This window comes from Leopardus geoffroyi, chromosome C2 (assembly GCF_018350155.1).
Source record: "Leopardus geoffroyi isolate Oge1 chromosome C2, O.geoffroyi_Oge1_pat1.0, whole genome shotgun sequence".
In the NCBI taxonomy this organism is placed as follows: Eukaryota; Metazoa; Chordata; class Mammalia; order Carnivora; family Felidae; genus Leopardus; species Leopardus geoffroyi.
Genome location: NC_059333.1, coordinates 65,142,229 through 65,163,510, shown reverse-complemented (window position 1 = coordinate 65,163,510; position 21,282 = coordinate 65,142,229). Strand labels below are relative to the sequence as shown.

The 21,282-nt window shown below is 39.4% G+C and overlaps 1 protein-coding gene across 2 annotated transcripts in view; it reads left to right on the top strand.

The window, feature by feature from the left end:
* IGSF11 (immunoglobulin superfamily member 11) overlaps positions 1–18,189 on the top strand; it is a 129,969-nt gene extending 111,780 nt beyond the window's left edge. Inside the window, exons 5-7 of one of the 2 annotated variants that reach the window (XM_045502117.1) lie at positions 11,925–12,047; positions 12,878–13,028; positions 14,880–18,189. In XM_045502117.1, the coding sequence (XP_045358073.1) occupies positions 11,925–12,047; positions 12,878–13,028; positions 14,880–15,309 (704 nt within the window). In that variant the 3' untranslated portion in view covers positions 15,310–18,189. The remainder of the gene's footprint in view (positions 1–11,924; positions 12,048–12,877; positions 13,029–14,879) is intronic. The other variant, XM_045502116.1, reaches the window with a different exon arrangement.
* The last annotated feature ends 3,093 nt before the right edge of the window (positions 18,190–21,282 follow it).

Sequence of the window (21,282 nt, the reverse complement as noted above, 5' to 3'; positions counted from 1 at the left end):
TAAAACTTTTAGAACAGCCTCTGGCATGAATATGCACTTAATAAATACTAGTGTTTATAATACCATTAGTTTTATTATTCTCTTGTGTATTTAAAAACTATTATATTCCCCCTGTCATTATTAATTGTTAATGCTTTTCATCTTTTATTTTTGGATCAATCTTGTTAAACCAAGCTTTTGGTTTTATCTGTTCTTCTGTATATTGATGATAATTTCTGTTCTTCATTTCTTCATTCAACAAATATATGTTGGGTACCTACTAGGTTCTAGACACTGTTCTAGGTGCTGGAGATATAGCAGAGAACAGAACAGAAATGCTTCTTCCCTTGATAGAATTCACTTTCTAGTGGGTGGAGACTGAATATAACAAATCAGTAAATTGCAGTTTATTACCAGGTGATATCTTCTGTGGGGAAAACACAAATGAGGGTAAAATGGATTTGTTAGGGCATAAGGAGCTGCAGTGTTGAATAAAGTGCTTAGGGTAAGCTCACTGAGAGGATGATATTCTAAGAAAGTAAAAGTGATGAAGGAACGAGCTATGTGAATATGGGTGCTGGAGAGCATTCCAGGCAGAGGGAACAGCCATCTGAAGCCCCTGAGGCTGGGGTGTGCCTGGTGTTTGGGATCAACAGCAAAGAGGCCAGCATGTTTGGAGTAGAGCAAACAAGGCAGAGAATGGTTAAGAGCTATGGTGCCCAGTTACAGGTGCTGGGGTGGAGACACAGGCACACCTCACACATATTGTGGTTGTAGTTGCAGACCACCACAATAAAGTGATTAGCACAGTAAAGCAAGTCAAGTGAATTTTTTGGTTTCCTAGTGCATGTAAAAGTTATGTTTACACTGCAGTCTGTCAAGTGTGCAATAGCATTATGTCTTAACAAAGTTATGTGCCTTAATTTTGTTAAAATTTTTTTTCAGTGTTTATTTACTTTTGAGAGAGAGTGTGAATAGGGGGAGAGGCAGAGAGAGGGAGACACAGAATCTGAAGCACAGGTCCAGGCTCCGAGCTGTCAACACAGAGCCCGACGTGGGGCTCGAGCTCACGGACTGTGAGATCATGACCTGAGGTGAAGTCAGACGCTCAACCGACTGAGCCACCCAGGCGCCCCTTACATGCCTTAATTTAAAAGTACTTTATCTCCCGAAGCCAAGAGCACACTGTATCCACTGTGTGTTAGCTAATTTGAGAATAAATTATATTTTAAAAATAAATAAGATAAAAGTACTTTATTTCTAAAACAGGCTAACCATCATCTGAGCTCTCAGTGAGTTACAGTGTTTTTGCTGGTAGAAGATACTGGCTCGATGTTGATGGCTGCTGACTGATGAAGGTTTACCAAGGGCAGCAGTAGCCTTATGAAATGTATTTCTTAAATAATAAGACTTGAAAGTCAAAATGATTACTTGATCCATGGGCAGCAGAATGGGTATTGTGTTAGCAGACACGAAAACAACATTAACCATGTTGTTCATCTCCATCAGAGCTCTTGGGTGACCAGGCACGTTGTCAGTGAGCAGTGATATCTTGAATGTTTTTTTCTGAGCAGTAGGTCTCAGCAGTGGGCTTAAAATATTCAGTAAACCGTGTTGTAAACAGATGTGCTGTCATTCAGGCTTTGTTGTTTCATTTATAGAGCACAGGCAGGATAGATATAGCATAATTCCTAAGGGCCCTAGGATTCTCAGAATGGTAAATGAGCATCGGCTTCAGCTTAAAACCATCAGCCACTTTGCCCCTAATAAGAGGGTCAACCTGTTCTTTGAAGCTTTGAAGACAGGCATTGAGTTCTCTCTAGTTATGAAAGTCTTAGATAGCATCTTCTTCCATTGGAAGGCCATTTTGACTACACTGAAAATCTGTTGTTTAGTATAGCCACATTTATTAATTATCTTAGCTCGATCTTCCGGATAACTTGCTGTAGCTTCTACGTCAGCATTGCTGCGTCATCTTGCACTTTTATGTTATGGAGACGGCTTCTTTCCTTAAACCTTACGAGCCAACCTCTGCCAGCTTCCAACTTTTCTTCGGCGGCTTCCTCACTTCCTCAGCCTTCACAGAACTGAAGAGAGTCAGGGCCTTGCTCTGGATCAGGCTTTGCTTAAGGGAATGTTGTGGCTAGTTTGAGCTTCTGTCCAGACCATTCAGACATTCTCTGTATCAGCAGTAACACTGTTTTGCTTTCTTATGATTCATGTGTTCACTGGAGTAGCACTTTTAACTTCCCTAAGGAGTTTTCCCTTTCACTCACAGCTTGCCTAACTGTTTGGTGCAAGAGGCCTAACTTTTGACCTGTCTAGGCTTTCAACATGCCTCCCTTACCTAACGTAATCATTTCTAGCTTTTGATTCAGGGAGAGACATGTGACTCTTCCTTTCACTGAACACTTAGAGGCCAACACTTGAAGGGCTACTAGTTAACCTGATTTCAGTATTGTTGTGTCTCAGGGAATAGGGAGACCTGGGGTGAGGGAGCGAGAGGGGAGAATTGCCAGTCATTGGAGCAGTCGACACACACATACATTTTTCCAGTAAGTTTGCTGTCTTACCTGGGTGCACTTCGTGGCACCACTAAACAATTACAATAACATCAAAGGTAACCATGACCAATGAAATAATAATGAAAAGGTTTGAAATATCGTGAGAATTACCAAAATGTGACACAGAGACACAAAGTGAGCAGATGCTCTTGAAGAATGGTTCTGATAGGCTTGTTCAACCCAAGGTTTCCACAGACCACCAATTCATAAAGGCAGTATCTGTGAAATACAACAAAACAAGTTATGGCTGTATATATAATATGAAACTTGATTCAAATGTTATATATCTTTACCAATATCTTATCTGTTTCAGTTATTTTATGAGAGAGATGTGTTTAAAAATCACAGAGTAGGGTTGTGGATTTCTCAATTTGTTCTTGCAATTATGCCAATTTTTTTTTAACCTATCCTCAGCCTGTATCAATTAGGTACTTACAGAGGGTTTTCTATCTCACTGAGTTTCTATTTATAATATGAATTTAATTTTTTTAAGTTTATTTCTTTATTTTTTTTTTATTTAAAAAAAAATTTTTTTTTTCAACGTTTATTTATTTTCGGGACAGAGAGAGACAGAGCATGAATGGGGGAGGGGCAGAGAGAGAGGGAAACACAGAATCGGAAACAGGCTCCAGGCTCTGAGCCATCAGCCCAGAGCCCGACGCGAGGCTCAAACTCACGGACCGCGAGATCGTGACCTGGCTGAAGTCGGACGCTTAACCGACTGTGCCACCCAGGCGCCCCTTTATTTCTTTATTTTGAGAGAGTGTGTGAGCAGAGAGAGTGGGAGAGAGGGAGAGAATCTGAAGCAGGCTCTTTAACATCAGCACAGAGCCCGATGCAGGGCTTGAATTTACAAACTGTGAGATCATGACCTGAGCTGAAATCAGGAGTCGGATGCTTAATTGACTGGGCCATCCAGGTGCCCCAATATACATTTTTGCCTTACTTTGGTTATTATTGAAATCCCTACAGTAGCTTTCTTTGATTAATTCTTGCTGGTATGTTTCTATTTTATGGTTCGTTTACTTTCAGGTTTCCATGTTTTATGTTTTAGGTGTATTATTTGTAAGTAGCATATGTCTAGATTTAATTCAGTTTTCAATCTGCAATCTGAGAGCTTTCTTCTTTGATTGATTGAATTCATTTACATTAATTGTGATAATGGATATGGTTAGAATAATTTCTAATATTTTATGATTTTTATTGACCAAGCTTTTTCTTATACCCTTTCTCCATAACTTCTACTGATTATTTCAGTGTTGTGAGGTTTTTTCAGTTTTCTTTTTAATAAATCATGCATTTTTCCTTTATTGTTCCTAAGGAATCCTCTGTTGTCCTCATCCATTCATAATTTAATACAGTGAAAAGAGGTGATTAAGTCTTCTGTGTGCTGCTTGCTTGAGAACTCTGCAGAACTTAGTATGGAGGTCATATATGGAGCAGGAGAGTGTCTTAAACATCACTGTAGTCCAACACCGTCATGTTACCAGGCACCCAGAGGATGCCAGGTTTGCCCAAAGTCCAAATAGAAAGCACTCCCATTCTTTTGCCACGTTTGAAGCCTCAGGAATCTTGATTCTCCTTGAATTGCCACTGCCGATTCCCTTCCCAGTGAGTGTTTCCATAATTATTTCATGGGGAGTAGAAAAGTTTCTAACCACTTCAGTTGCTGAATAAATAGGTGCTTATTTCTTCTTTTTCATGCTGTTACTCTGACTTAAGGCAAAGCTTTCCTCTTTCTTTTTGCCCTCTGACATAAAGAAGCAAGTTCTGTGAAATGTTCAGTACATCCTCTTCTTTAAAAATTAAATACCAGCAATTGTCACAACTGTATTCATTTGTTTATACAGTTGTTCACCCGTTTTTAAAATATGTGTGTGTGTGTGTGTGCGCACACACACTGTCACAACCCTTATTTGTGCAGCTACTTCAGGGGATACTTGGGAAAGTAGAGAAATAAAAACATAGAGATGTGTCTTTATTCTAGGGCTCACTGTCTAAGGGGAAGACAGATCTAGAGAGGTAATTGTAGTAGTGCATGTTGAATGCTATAAAAAAGTTTCCTGTTCACATTTATTCTCCCTGAAGAGTCTAGAAAGAACTTTATAGGGAAAGAGTTTTCCAAAAAGAAAAGGATCTTAAAGGCTCAGTAGAAGTTTTACCAGGTAAAAGGGGAAAATATTAATAGAGGGAGCCATGCACGTAAAATCTTGCAAGCGTAAAATTTTGATGCTCTTAAATGAGAAAAGCTGTGAAGCTGACATAAAGATTCATGAGGGTTTGGTGAGAGAGGAGGTTGGAAAGTTCAGCTCCAGATTGTGCAGGGTATTGTATAACATTCAAGGAGTTTGGATGTTGTTTTTGAGACTGTGGGTACTCCCAGGCATTTATAAAGCAAGAGAGGATATCCAGATCTGCATTTTATTTTATTTTTTAAAATGTTTATTTTATTGGAGCACTTGGGTGGCTCAGTCAGTTAAGCGTCTGATTTCGGCTCAGGTCATGATCTCATGGTTTGTGGGTTCGAGCCGCATCGGGCTCTGTGCTGAATGCTTGCTCAGAGCTTGGAGCCTGCTTCGGATTCTGTGTCTCCTCTCTCTGCCCCTCCTCTACTCATGCTCTGTCTCATTCTGTCTCTCAAAAATAAATAAATGTAAATTTAAAAAAATGTTGATTTTATTTAGAGAGAGAAGGGGTGCGCACACCCACAAGTGGGGGAAGGGCCGAGAGAGGGAGAGAGAAAGAATCCCAAGCAGGTTCCATGCTCAGCACCAAACCTGATGCAGGGTGAGACAATGTGTGCCAAAATCAAGAGTCGGACGCCCGACTGACTGAGCCACCCAGGCACCCACGACTAACACCCAGGCGCCCCAGATCTGCATTTTAGAAACAACTTCAGCAGTCAGGGTGTGAATTTGATAGCCTGGTTATAGGTGGGAGACTTTGAGAATAGCTCCATCAAGAAATGAAGAGGGTGTCTGGGTGACTCCAGTCAGTTAAGCATCCAACTCTTGATTTCATCTCAGGTCATGATCTCATGGTTCTTGGGATTGAGCCCCATATGGGGCTCCATGCTGATAGCACAGAGCCTGCTTGGGATTCTCTTTCTCCTACTCTCTCTGTCTCTCCCCCCATCATCCCCCATTAAAAAATACAGAGAGGGGCGCCTGGGTGGCTCAGTCGGTTGAGCGCCGACTTCGGCTCAGGTCACGATCTCGCGGTCCGGGAGTTCGAGCCCCGCATCAGGCCCCTGTGCTGACAGCTCAGAGCCCGGAGCCTGTTTCAGATTCTGTGTCTCCCTCTTGCTGACCCTCCCCCGTTCATGCTCTGTCTCTCTCTGTCTCAAAAATAAATAAATAAACGTTAAAAAAAAAAAATACAGAGAGGGCCAGAACTAAGACCCTCATGATGGGGATGGAGCAGGAATGGAGGGAGAGTGGGGTTCAAGAAAGAAGACAAAAATCATTAAGGCATGGGACTCGGGAGAAGAGTCAGAGTTTACTTAGATTTATGTCTTAGGCCCATTGAATGAATAGCAGCTGTATTAACTCAGAGAAGGAATACTTAAGGAGATTTGTTTAAGGAAGGTGCTGAGTGAGTTAATAATCCTTTGAGACCTGGGACTGAAATAATGTTAACAGGTAACATTATCAGTACCATTCTCCTTTGAGAATTAAAGTTTAACAGTCAACACAGAGACATTGGTTCAAAAGAATCCACTGATGTCCACTTAAAAACAAGAACACTCAGAGTCAACATTTCTGGGAACTGGGACAGAAGTGTGTAGGAGAGAAGCAGTCACGATCTAACTCATCTTGCTTGTAGCAGTTGCCACATTATAACTGTGTGTTCATGCCCCAGTCTGTTGCTAATGGTGAATATTAGTAGGTTTATATACATAGTATATTTTATACAAATGCTGTGTGAGTGGTATTCTGGGAAACAACAAGTTTTAAAAGCAAAAGAAATCCTTAGCTTGGTAATTTTGATGTGTGATTCTATGCAATGTTATAATACTGGGGGTTTCCAAATATTGCATTATTTGTATATTGCCCACTAATAGTCATCATTGTTTTCCAGTGTTTGAATATTATCTGTAAACTACAGTTCTTTGTAAATACTTCAATAATGGAAATGCAAAGAAAAGAACATGGTGTGGAAATACATGGACATGAAATCAGAAATGAATTTAAGATCTGAATTGGCAAAAGCAATATCTATTTCAATCACAAAGCCAAAGTAGAGCAGACACAAAATATTTTCATCATTAAGTTAAAAAATGAGCTAATATGAAGCAGCATGTATCCTAATGTGTGCCTTGAAGGTACTTTGGATATTTTCTTATTTGGGACAGATTCTTTCTCTGTTCCTTTTCCATCTACACCTTAATTCAACCAACATCAACACAAAAATAAAATTTTCTATGTCTGGAAAATTTGACATGAAACAAAAATTGAGATTATCAGATAGGACACTTAAGGCTTCATAGTGTTTTATTTATTTATTTATTAAAAAAATTTTTTTTAAACGTTTATTATTGAGAGACAGAGAGAGACGGAGCATGAGCATGGGAGGGGCAAAGAGAGAGGGAGACACAGAATCGGAAGCAGGCTCCAGGCTCCGAGCTGTCAGCACAGAGCCCGATGTGGGGCTCGAACTCACAAACCGCAAGATCATGACCTGAGCCGAAGTTGGATGCCTAACCAACCTAGCCACCCGGGCACCCCTTCATAGTGTTTTAAAATTTTCTTTTAAAATGACAGTTTAAATATGAAGTATATGTGATCTTATCTTTGAATTTGTAAGTAGATTTCAATTTTTCATTTATTTTGTGGTATTTCTCCCTTTTTTACTATTTTTTGTTATCAGATGTATCAGATTGAGATAATTTTTACATATTATTGAGATATATAATTTTGTCATAATAGTTCAAATAAGAAGAAATCATGCATTTATTATTATTTTTTTATAGGATACTTCTGAAATGTTTATGAGAAATTATTGTTATTATGGTCACTCATTATTGTTCCAAAGTACATACATCATATAAAAATATAGACTAATTCATGATTAGGAATCTCTGTCTCTCAACCTCAAATCCTGAGTATTTAACATCTGTTGGGAATTTGGAGACATCTGACATTTTCCCACTTTCTTGACTGATTTTTCTTATGATTCAGAAAAATATGTATTTCCCACGCAATGCCAGGATAGAATTCCCCCATGGAAGCATTACCAGGCACTATACTATGCCTGTTGCATGCATGAACTCATTTCGTCCTCACAGTAACCCCTGGGATGGAGGTGTGTTGGTAGCTCCATGTCACACGTGATGAAATTAGTAGGTGGTAGGGCAGATCCCAGCCCAGGCTGTCTAAGCTTAGAACACATGCACTTAGGGGCGCCTGGGTGGCTCAGTCGGTTAAGCGTCCGACTTCGGCTCAGGTCATGATCTCGCGGTTCGTGAGTTTGAGCCCCGCATCGGGCTCTGTGCTGATGGCTCAGAGCCTGGAGCCTGTTTCCGATTCTGTGTCTCCCTCTCTCTCTGACCCTCCCCCGTTCATGCTCTGTCTCTCTCTGTCTCAAAAATAAATAAACGTTAAAAAAAAAAAACAAAAAAAAAAACAAAAACAAAACAAAAAACACATGCACTTAGCCAGTGCATCATCTCCCGGGCAGTAACAGAAATGGTTCTGAGCCTAAGGAGAAAGGATGGACGTGGAGACGGACACATGTCTGTTGGGCACCCTAGTCCAGCTGCGTAGTTTGTGTGGGATCTGGTGTGGGCTGCGAACTGACAGTGGGCTGGGATGTCATGTGTGCTTTCCAAACTGTGGTTCCACACAGTTGAACTTTACCTATTTGTGAAAGAAAGATCATAAGAACATTTGTTTCCTGACTTCAGTTCTACAAATTACTTCTGAACCAGAGCAGGCCAAGCGAAGTGACAGGTTGAATTGGGGAATTAGTCCTTTTCACTTGAGAAAGAGCCCTGTGCTCGTGGCTGGAAGTAGCCTGATGCTTGCTGAGGAGGGGCTCCTGTCTCCTCTTTGCCTTAACTGCACAAACAGCCCTGTCCTACTTCTGGCTAATCCCCTCTTATCAATGTGCCTCCTTCCCTGATTACATCCTGAGTTAGCTCTAGCATGGCACGTCAGCCTCAGTTAGGAATACTTTCTTCTATCAGTCTGCTCTTGGTGTCTGTGTTTATAGAGATAAAAGGAAGAACAGTGACTTCACCTCTTAAAAATAACCTTGTAAAGCAAGAATGTTTAAAGTTTACCTCTTTCTACATGCCAGAATGCTGCTTAGAGCAGCTGTGAAAAGTTTCCCAAATTATCTCTATGAAAATGTCAACAAAATTAGTGGTTTTGTGTGAACTGATCAAATTCCTAGAATTTTAGGGCTTACGAAAACAGCACCACAGTGTGTGGAATTGTGGGACTAGTTGTCCAGAGATTATGGTTTTCTTGCATGGTGACATCTGGTAATGTATTGAAGGTGGAGTTGGGCAGATGGCTTAGTTTAATACTAGCAGCAATGGAACATTGCGTTGTCAGGAAATATCTTATAGCTGCACCCCATAGTGGTTTAAAATGTCTTACTAGAAAACCAAGTATATGTATGGTGCCTGTGTGCTTTGGGCATGGATAGACCTGATTTTATAGATTGCTGCTACTTCTGTACTGTGTAATCTTGGGCACATTGCATAGCTTCTCTGAGCTTTTTGTCTTTGAAAAGTAGGGAATATAAAACCTAGGATTTTTTTTTTAGTTTTTTATTTGAATTCCAGTATAGTTAACATATAGTTTTATATATTAGTTTCAGGTGTTCAATATGGTGATTCAACAATTTCATACATTACTCAGTGCTCTCAACATGATAAGTGTATTCTTACCCCCTTCACCTATTTCACTCATCCCCCCACCCATCTCCCCTCAGGTAACCATCATTTTGTTCTTTGTATAAAATCTAGGATTTAGACAATTCAGTAATACGTATGTAAAACTCTTAGTACCCCGCATATGGTACACAGTGGACACTGAAGAGAAGGTAGCTCCTTTATTTACTGAACACCTTCTTGCATGCTGGGTAATTTCTAAGGATGATGATGCAGTTATGAACAAGACAAACCCAGCCCCTTCTTTTAATGACACAAATAGGCTCCAGGGCACCTGGCTGGCTCTGTCGGTTGAGCTTCTGACTTCAGCTCAGGTCATGATCTCACTGTTGGTGGGTTCGAGCCCTGCGTCGGGCTCTGCGCTCACAGCTCAGAGCCTGGAGCCTACTTTGGATTCTGTGTCTCCCTCTCTCTCTGCACCTCCCCCCTCTCACTGTCTCTCTCTGTCTCTTGAAAGTAAATAAATGTTAAAAAATTTTTGTTTTTAAATTAAAAAAAAAGAGACAAATAGTCAAGACGTGACAACAAATGAGGTTAAGCGCCAGCACTAGAGAACACACGGTGCTGAAGAGCCCATATGAGGGGGGCATTTAATGAAGGCTTGAGAAATCAAGTAGAAAACACAGGAGGAGAAAGCAGTTTCCTCCCTGACTGGCCCAAGTATTGAGTGAATTCACTGACGGGCTCTTACACATTGGTAGCCCTCAGAGTTGTTTGTTTATTTGTTTTAAAGAAAAGGAAATAATACACAAGTGCAAACCAGGTAACCACCAAATATATTGACTTGGTGTGTGTAATACAATTCAAATGTCCAGATTCTTCATAAGTAAGGTATCTGTATAATGTGGATTTGACTCTTTAAAAGTTCCCTTTAAAAAACAAAAACAAAACCCTAAAAAGAGTCCTTTCCTTTGCTTATTTTTTTAAGTTAATTCCAGAAAGGCACTTAGTAAATATTTTTCTTAAATGATTTAACCAATAAATGCATGTGTGCTGTGGTTAGGTCTGCTTTTGCTGATCCCTCTTCTCTGCTTCTGCCTTTGATCTAGACAGAAATGAGGATTGCCAGCAGAAACAAGAGAATGTTGAGTTTCATGTAAAAATAGCCCAGGGTAGAGGTAGCTCCAAGTGTTGCCCTAGGAATATACGGACTTTGTGCCAGAAATGTGCCATTGGGATGCTTTCTACTTATTCCTAAATTTGCAGCTATTTTGAGGGGTTGAGATTACTGGATGTGTTAGGTTCTGCTTAAAGGAGGCAGTGAAGCGTAGAGCTTAGATGTAAGACAGCCTCCCATCTAATTCGAATTCTGTGTGACTAGCTGAGTAATCTTATTACTCACTTAAAGCCTCAGTCTCCTTACCTGTTCAATGGGATTAATAATAATACCTCATAGGGTCCTTGTGAAGATTAAGGTAGTACATATAAAAGTTTAACAAATGGTTGGCACATAGTAATAACAACTATTAATTATAGTTTTTATTATTACTGTAAGTAATTTACATTTTATTTACAAGGAATACATAATCTATGCTAATGTTGATGAATTACTAAAATGTGGACTACTGAAAACTTTCTTGGCGATATCAGTGTGATGGTCTTGAAAATGCACTGCTTATCTCCTGCTGTGGGGACACAATTGACCTAACAGCTCCAAGCACTTCCTCCAGAACCCACCAGCTTTGCACTCAGACCACATTTTGCCCGGGCTGCTCCCAGGCAGTAACTGGACACAGTGGGCCTGCTAACGCAGGGCTCTTCCTGCAAGGTGTGGGACTCCTTTAACAGTTACTTTAGCCCAGGGCCTCCCCGTCAGCCTGATGGAAACTTCCGAAACACTGTGCTGCGATCTGAGATGCCCCTCACTTGGACCTCCGTTCTCTCTCCTCCTCACAGAGGCCAGACCTGCATTGCAGTGTGAGGCTCTCCCACCTTCTCCAGCTGCCTCTCCATTTCCTTTACCAGAATTTCTTCCACTAAACCTTTGGCTTGTCTCTGTGTGTCTGCTTTGTGGAGGAGCTGGACTTACACACTTATAATAGTTGTTAGAAGTCACAGTCTACACCCGTGAGCACAGAGTGCATATTTTCTCCATCACGTATAAAGTGAACATTAATGCAATGAGTTTAACTCCTTCTTTATGTTATTGCATTTCCTCAGAATTAAAATTTGGTGTTACTGACCAGAAGTTCTCTAGGATGGCATTAGCTACTGTTTCCTCAGGGAAGACTGCTCACATTTAGGACCTCATACCAATCTACACATTAAGTTGTAAGATTGCCCTTATTTAGGACAGTCCTCCATATCTCCGGTCTTTAACGTGATGTGATTTTAGTATTTTCATGAACGAAAAAAAAAATCTCTTCAGAAAAGGCTATGATAGCTCTTCAGTGTTTATTTTTATAGTCTTCTGCTGATTTCTTTGGTTTTCTTATTTTTTTTTTCCCTAACTGCTCACTTGATTATGATATTTGTGACAGACCAGGTCCAGGGGACAGTCACCATCCGGAACATCAGTGCTCTGTCTTCAGGCTTGTACCAGTGCGTGGCTTCTAATGCCATTGGAACCAGCACCTGCCTTTTGGATCTCCAGGTTATTTCACGTAAGTACATAAAATTCTGATGTCTCCTCTCTATCTGGAACACCAAGATCTTTGTTAAACCAGAAATGAAGAGTTTCTCTTAATTGTTTTTAGGTGGTTTGAAGATTAAATATAAATTCTTCTGGTTTTATTATTAAAGTAGTTTATAAATGTATTAGTATACTTTTCTGTCTCAGCAAGGTGACATCTTCTTTACAACAGAATGCCTTTCTCCTCCGGGTCGTGAGAATCAAGTCAGTCACTTGTCTTCAAGTGATTGCATAGTGCTGTAGACATTATAAAAACTTAACATTGATCTTATGGCCACGACAAGACCTTTTTGTATTTTCTCCTACTCCCTTTACATCTGCTTAACTGTTAGGTGGCCAGGTCACAAATAAGTGGTGCAGAAATGTTGTCTTTAGATGAGAGTTCTGGGTTATTTGAATTCCAGTTACAAAATGTAGTGATGGGGTTGGGCTGGGGTGACAGTGAGCCTGCTGACTGCCAGGGTTCCTTTGGGCAGATCAGGCAGGTGAACATCGGTTGCCTGTTCTGCTCTAGGAGTTTCTAGGAGTTGCTCTGCCGAAGTGGTGAGTCCTGTGATGTTTGTTTATTCAGAAAGTGTTTGTGAGCCGACCATGTGTCAGTTAGTTCTAGCCACCCAGGACACAGAAAGTTAACTGAGGTTTCTACAGATGTAATACTTTAGGCAGTTTTGTTCATTTTAAGAAGGTTCTGTAGTAAACTTTTATGTTTATAAAGTTGCATGAGTATATGCTATTTCTCTCTCTCTCTCTCTCTTTCTCTCTTTTTTTGTTCTTTAAATCTGCCTTAAATATATTTTGCAGCCCAGCCCAGGAGCATTGGACTAATAGCTGGAGCCATTGGCACTGGTGCAGTTATTATCATTTTTTGCATTGCACTAATTTTAGGGGCATTCTTTTACTGGAGAAGCAAAAACAAAGAGGAGGAGGAAGAAGAAATTCCTAATGAAATAAGGTTTGTTTGTCAGCTAATTTGTCCTTCATGGCCAGTGTCTGTAATGTGTATCAATTTTTGGCAGCTAAGATTTCTTTGCTAATCCAATGACCGTGATGGCCAAGACAGTTAACATGGCCAAGTAATATTTTTTCCTTGTATGTTACATGAGTTTTCCTCATGATGCTATTCAGAGTTTCTTACTGCATCATGAGAGAGGAAGAGGGTCTAACATGTGCCTCCCAACCAGGAGGGCACATGTTAGACCTCCCTCACCTCCTGTATCTCCAAGATAGGAAGGGGTAGGTGGCTGTGACAGTAGAAAAGTTACTTTAGAAAATGTGTTTAAGGGGCACCTGGGTGGCTCAGTCCAGATTCTTGATTTCAGCTCGGGTCATGATCTCATGGTTCATGAGACTGAGCCCCATATCAGGCTCTAAGCTGAAAGTGCAGAGCCTGCTTGGGACTCTGTTTCTCCCTCTCTCCCTGCCCCTCCCCTGCTTGTGCACTCTCTCTCACTCTCTCTCTCTCTCTGCCTCTCAAAATAGATAAATAAACATAAAAAAATGTGTTTGACATTGGCATTTATAATAGAAGCTAGAAGAAACACCACAAGACTATACCTGTCCGTGTGTACACAGCAAGGCCAAAGCAATATGGCTTGGTGTGAGGAGACAGTTCAGTCAAGGATATGAATAACTTCAGAAAACAATGTGAAAATCATCTTTAAAGAAAAGTGACTCTTGGCTCTACTGTTTTGTAGGGATATGGGAGTACAAACTCGGTCTCACATTGCATCACATCATATCCTAGTTGAGAATGCTTTAATGACGCTAGCCTACTTAGTGTGACACACACAGCCCTTCAGGACCTGACCCTCCCCTGCTTCCCTGGTCCTCTCTCACCACTTCTGTGATCCTTGGTGTTCCAGTCTGTTCTGTATTCTCTCATGCCTCAGCGTCATTGCTCAAGCCTCCACCCTCTTCCTGGACCATACTCCTTTCCTTTTCATCCATCTCTCTGGTAAATTCTTTGATCTGATTCAAGATTAGTCAAGGCATCACCTCCTCACAGACGTTTACTTTAGTCCCTTGTCCAGTGTTTCAGACTTGAAGGAGTCTTTGCATTGATTGTCACTCCCATTTTGTCATAGGCTTCTGGGGTATAGAGCTGTGTATTTTTTTTTTTCTTTATATGAAACATCTAGTAGAATGCCTGGTATTCAATAAATGCTAAATGAATTAGTTAACATCTTAAGTTAAATTAGTAACTTCTCTTAGCCTCTTACAATTCTTACAGGTTTAGATTGTATGCAAGGATAGATTTCATCCCAGCATAAGATCACTGAGGAAAATCACTTATCAGCATACTACAGTGATTTCTCAAACTCCAAAGTGCAATAAAATCAGGCCAACTCTAACCATTTTTTGAAACTCCACACACCCATAGCTTGGTTTGCTAACATTTTACAGCAACAAGCTCAGTGGATTTCTTCACAGACTATTTTCCCATTTAGAGCAAAAAAAAAAAATTTATACATTCGCAGATGTGCGCGCGCACACACATACACATACACACACACTTTTTTCAGTTATATTGGAAAATACAGTCTTTGAGATATTTGACATTACCTTTCTACCCTTGGAGATTGAGAAACCTCAAATTTTTCTTGAGGATTATTTCAAAGGGAATGAATGCCAAAGCTGAGGCCACCAGGACTAATGTGTTTGCTTTCACGATAGTATGGTTTGTCCTGAGAATTTGTACTTCACAGACATACTGGTCTTAACATAAGAAGAAAGAGTCCTGGCAGGAGGGTAGGGTAAAACTCAAGTAAATCCTAATGACAACTTTATTTTTGTTCTTTTCCAGAGAGGATGATCTTCCACCTAAATGTTCTTCTTCTGCCAAAGCATTTCACACCGAGATATCCTCCTCGGAGAACAACACACTGACCTCTTCCAATACGTACAACAGTCGATACTGGAGCAACAATCCAAAAGTTCACAGAAACACCGAGTCACTCAACCACTTCAGTGACTTGCTCCACTCAGGCAATGCCAATATACCGTCCATCTATGCTAATGGGAACCACCTGGTCCCAGCTCCACATAAGACTCTAGTAGTGACAGCCAACAGAGGGTCATCCCCACAGGTTGTGTCCAGGAACAATGGCTCAGTCAGCAGGAAACCTCGGCCTCAACACACACACTCGTACACCGTCAGCCAAGCAACACTGGAGCGAATTGGTGCTGTCCCTGTCATGGTGCCAGCCCAGAGTCGGGCCGGGTCCCTGGTATAGGACCTGAGTGGATAAAGTATTCAGAAAAGAATCAGTGGAATTCCCCAAGCAGGGGGAGGGTGGGGTGAGCAAGTTCTGGGAAAGAAACACTTTTCCTTGTAAGGATACTAGTAAAAAGCACAAAGGAAAAGGCAATGCCGTTACCTGGCCAATGAGTTTTGTGGAATGAACTGGGATTCTCCATCTTGAAGACTTGTTTCCCCACCGCAGATGTCCTAGGATTCTGTCCAAAAAACTGGATCTCAAAGATGTGCCAAGCCAAGGAAAAAGTTATAAGAGCAGAATAGCCCTTAAAACCCAAACTGCAGTCCAGATGGGCTTGTCCTTTAATTCATGCCTAACTTAATAATTTTTCAAGAGACTAAAGTGCCAGCTGAAGTTTAAATGATGAAATTATTTAAAAATATAGTTGTCTTTAGAAAAAATAATGAGCAACCCTGATATCATTACCATTCCCTCTTTATCTAGAGGGCTTAATGGCACAAATAGTTAATACTGGTCCCAACAGGGCTGGCTCTTGTATCATAGAATAAAAGCTTTTTACACAAAATTCAGTAAGAAAAGGGGGAAAACAAAAGCAACTTCTCTGAGAAGCCCCTTCATATTTATTTATTTATCCCTTCCTGAACCATGAATTTCATATTTGGAATATTGCTGTATTGACAGATTGTTGCCTGTCTGTTTTTCTAGGGTCTGTTCCAGGTCCATGACAATTACTGTTCATTATTTCCTGGAAGAATATTTTTTTAAAAGAAAACTATTTTTTTTAAAAGACATGAGAGGCATAGGGCTAGGAAAGAAAAGACTACTGTTTATAGCACATTCAGTGATTAGGTTTGTTGAGAGTTTCAGGAGGCCCCTCACAAGGGAGAGCGAGCTGGGCTGTGTCCGAGGGACTTGCGCATCCCTGGCAGGCTCAGAGCAGGGCTGTCCAGGGTTCCCTGCTTTCACACTAGGTTACTCTTAATGAGGGCAGCACCTGATGCCTTTTGCATCGAGGTAGATAATGTTCTCCTTGTTTGACAAGTCGAGGTTAGTAGGTTTGTACAGGGAGGTCAGGAGTTGTTCCGTTGTTGTTTTCAAAATAATTATTTTTGAAAAAGAGATAAGATTGAGACAAAAGGGATGCCTTCAGGTATGCTCCTGGGAGGGTCTGCCCTATATTTGTCACAGCTCAGGGTTGTAGTTTTGCCCAAATGCGTTTTATACCACTGTAAAGAGACTCCTTCTGTGATTAATTACCTGGCTTGGCTGGCCTTGGAGTTCACCAGATAATTTACAGACTCCCCACTGTTTTTCGCTGTGTGGATCTGGGCATACTTGTATCGGGGACTATCTTGCCTTAATCACACTTTAAGCAACACAGAAATGATTTGTTCGAGAATCGTTCTCTGAATTATTTATGAGGCCGACCTCGTGGTTCCATAAGAGCATCATTTCTTTCCCAATGTTGTCTCGCACTCCCTCTTTGCACTATGCCTTTTGCCCTCTTTTCCTGCAGCATAGTCGTCACAGGGAGTGGCTTCCTGATTTTCAGACCTACTTGGAGAAATGGAAGCCAGCCGCTGCTGCACACACTGTTTTCTGGGAGGGCTACACTCAGAACCTAACCATTGTAGCCATTTCAATATTGATGAAATGCTGAATTTACATTAGCATTACTTATTTTCTCCATGTGATGGTTCTTGACTTTGTAAAAAATTAAATAAATGAATGTCTATACTTTTTCTAAAGAAGAGTGAAAATACCATGACAGAAAAGGTACTATCAGATGTTGTTTAGAAAGCATTTATCTTGCATTTCTTTATTCTTTCTAATGATCTAAAATTCAATAAAAGTTTATTCATATAAAAACAAGTTGTCATTAATTATCACACATTAATGAATATATGATCTTATATGTAGTGTTCTTTACAAGAATTTTCTATTCTGTTCAGTAGTGTTCATAATAATTTTAATGAGCATACAGTACTCTAGAAATTACTTTACCTTACGTATTAGAGATTTGAGTCCAGTTCTCCCGTGTATGACTGAAAATGCAATGCCCCTTTCATACATTGCACTATTTTTCTATTTCCCAGTCTGAAGTTCATGAAGACAAGGTCCATGACTGCTTTTTTCACTCTGAATTTCTGTCACCTAGCACAGTGCCTAATAATAGGTATTGTGTAGATAAATGACTGATGGCTTGTAAACTGAAGTTGTCAAGTTTCAGTTCAGAAAGTTATGATCTCTATGTATATTGGATCATTCCTTTGTTGTAACTTTTTATTTTGAGATCATTTATATATTTACATGCTGTTACAAGAAATAATAGAGACTCCTAATATACCCTTCATCTAATTTTTCCAAATGGTGACATCTTGCATAACTGTTATACAGTATCACAAATTGACATGGATACAGTCAATCAACCTTTTTCATATTTCAGCAGTTGTACATGCACTCATGTATGTGTGGCGCATGCATTTAGTTACCTGCAGTTTTATCATGTGTAGATTTATATGACCGCCACCACAATCAAGATAGAGGATCCCTTGTGTTACCCTTTTATAGTCTTGGCCACCTCCCTCCTCCCCAAGTCCCTAATCTCTGATTTGTTACCCATGTCTATAGTTTTCTTCAAAAATGATATATAAATGGAATAATGTAGTATGTAACATTTGAGAATTAGCTTTTTATTGCTCAGCATAACTCTTGAGATCCATCCAAGCTGTTGCATGTATCAATGGTTCATTCCTTTTTATTGCTGAGTAGTATTCCATGGTACAGATATACCAGTATGTTTAATTATTTACCTATTGAAGGGTATGAAGGATATTTGAGTTGTTTCCATTTTTGGCTATTACAAATAAAACTGCTGTGAGCATTTTTGCAAGCTTTTTATGTGAACATAAGTTTTTATTTCTCTGAGATAAATGCCTGAGAGTTCAGTTGCTCCATCACCATTTGTTGAAAAGGCTGTCCTTCCTCCAGTGAGTTGTTTTTGCATCTTCGAAAAAATCATTTAGTCAAATTTGTGTGGGTCTCCTGAGTTCCTTAGCTGTTCCACTGATCTTTGTGTCTGTTCTCCCACCAATGCAATGGTGACCACTAGCTATTTAATAAGCTTTAACATCTTTTAGAGTGCTTTCTCCCACTTTACATTCTTTTTTTGAAATTGTTTTAACTATTGCAGTCCCAGTGCCTTTTGATATAAATTTTAGAATAAGGTGGTTTATTTCTATGAAACTCTTGGCTGTTGTAATTGGAATTACATTAAACCTATGACCAATTTGGGAAGGCCTGGCACCTTTACTATTTGTGTCTTCCAAACTAAGGATATGGAATGTTTCTCCATTTATTTAGGCCTTCTTTATTTTATCAGCAATTTTTAATTCTCAGGATACAAATCCTGTACATGTTTTGTTGGATTTGTCCCTAAGTATTTAATTATCTCTGAAGCGATTATAAATGTTACTGTGTTTTAAATTTTGGTTTCTGTGTGTTTGTTCTTCTTAAATAGAAATGTAATCGAGTTTTTTTTTGTCTTGATTTTGTATTCTGTAACTTTGCTGAAACTCACTTCTTCAGGATCTGGTTATTTGTTTTGTGTTTTGTTTTCTCATAGATTCCTTGGGATTTTCTATATACATAATCACGTCATCTGCAAATAGGGACAGTTTTATTTCTTCCTCTTCAATATGTGTACCTTTTCTTTTTCATAGCATTATGTTAAATAAAAGTGGTTAGTGTGATATGCTTTCCTTATTCCCATTGTAGGGGGAAAGATTTCATTATTTTAACCATTTAGTATGATGTTAGCTATAAGTTTTTGTCAGTGCCTTTATCAGATGAGGAAATTTTACTCTGTTATGAGTTTGCTGAGAATATCTGTCATCTATGGGTGTTGGATTTTGTCAAATGATGTTTTCTGCATCAATTGGTACAATCATACTTTTTTGTTCTGTTTTGTTTTTTGCTTTAGTCTATTGATTATGCTGGATTACTGACTGATTTTCAAATGCTGAATCAATCTTGCATACCTGGAATAAATTGCATTTGGTCATGATGTATAATTTTTTAAAACGCTGCTTGATTTTATTTGCTAATATTTTGATGAGGATTTTTTTTGTGTATAAAAGTGCATAGAATTTTCTAGTAAAATCATCTGTGGCTGGAGACTTCCTTTTCAGCTTTTAAATTACCAATTCAATTTAATTGGATTATGGTTATAGGATTATTCAGGTTTTCTATTTCATCTTGATTTTCAGTAGTTCCTGAGTTTAAGGAATTGATCCATCTCGTCTAGCTTGTCAGCTTTACGGATGTAAAGTTGTTTATATTTTCCCCTTATTATCTTTCTGACAGAAGCTGGAATCTGTATTGATGTCTTATTCCTGACATTGCTGATCATTGTCTTCTATCTTATTTATTTTTATCAATCTTGCCTGAAGTTTGTCAATTTTATTGATTTTTAAAAAAAGAAACAGCTTTTGTTTTTTTGTTTTTTGTTTTTTTTTTCTGTTTTTCTCTTTTCAGTTCTATTAATTACATCCCTTCAGCTTGCTATGGGTTTTTTTCTCTCATTGTTCTAGTTTTCTTTCTTTTGACTTAATTAATTAAATTCATTAGTTAATGGCAATACTAGTTTCAGGAGTAGAATTCAGTGATTCATCACTCACATACAACACCCAGTGCTCATCACAAGTGGCCTCCTTAGTACCCATCACCAATCTAGCCCATCTCCTACCCACCCCCTTCCCTCAACCCTGTTTGTTCTCTATCATTAAGAATCTTGTAGTTTGTTTCCCTCTCTTTTCTCCCCCTTCCCCTGCCTACATGTTCATCTGTTTTGTTTCTTAAATTCCACATATGAGTGAAATCATATGGTATTTGTCTTTCTCTGATTGACTTATTTAGCTTAGCATAATACGCTCTCTCGCTCCATTCATGTCATTGCAAATGGCAAGATTTCATTCTTTTTGATGGTTTAGTAATATTCCAATATATATATATATATATATATACCACATCTTCTTTACCCATTCATCAGTTGATGGACATTTGGGTGCTCTCTGTGGTTTGGCTGTTGTTGATAGTTCTGCTATAAACATTGGGGTGCATGTCCCCCTTCAAATCTGTATTTTTGTCTCCTTTGGGTAAATACGCAATAGTGCAATTGCTGGATCATAGGGTAGTTCTATTTTTAGTTTTTTGAGGAGCCTCCATCCTATTTTCCAGAGTGGCTGCCCAGTTTGCATTCCCACCAATAGTGCAAGAGGGTTCCCGTTTCTCCACATCCTCTCCAGCATTTAGCCATTCTGACAGGAGGGGAGGTGGTATCTCGTTGTCATTTTGATTTTTCCCTGATGATGAGTGATGTTGAGCATCTTTTCATGTGTCTGTGAGCCATCTGTATGTTTTCTTTGGAAAGGTGTCTACTCATGTCTTCTGCCCATTTCTTAACTGGGTTTTGGTTTTTTTGTGTTGAGTTTGGTAAGTTCTTTATAGATTTTGGATACTAACTTTGTCAGATATGTCATTTGCAAATACCTTTTCCCATTTTGTAGGCTGCCTTTTACTTTTGTTGATTGTTTTCTTCACTGTGCAGAAGCTTTTTATCTTGATAAAGTCTCAATAGTTCATGTTTGCTTTTGTTTTCCTTACCTTTGGAGACCTGTCTAGTAAGAATTTGCTCTGGTAGAGGTCAAAGAGGTTGCTACCTGTGCTCCCTTCTAAGATTTTGATGGTTTCCTGTCTCACATTTAGGCGTTTCATCCATTTTGAATTTATTTTTGTGTATCGTGTAAAAAAGTGGTCCAATTTCATTCTTCTGCATTTCGCCGTCCAGTTTTCCCAAAAACATTTATTGGAGAGACTGTCTTTCTTCTTGGATATTCTTTCCTGCTTTGTTGAAGGTTAATTGACTGTATTGTCTATTTTTGGGCCAGTACCATACTGTCTTGATCACTACAGCTTTGTAATTATGAC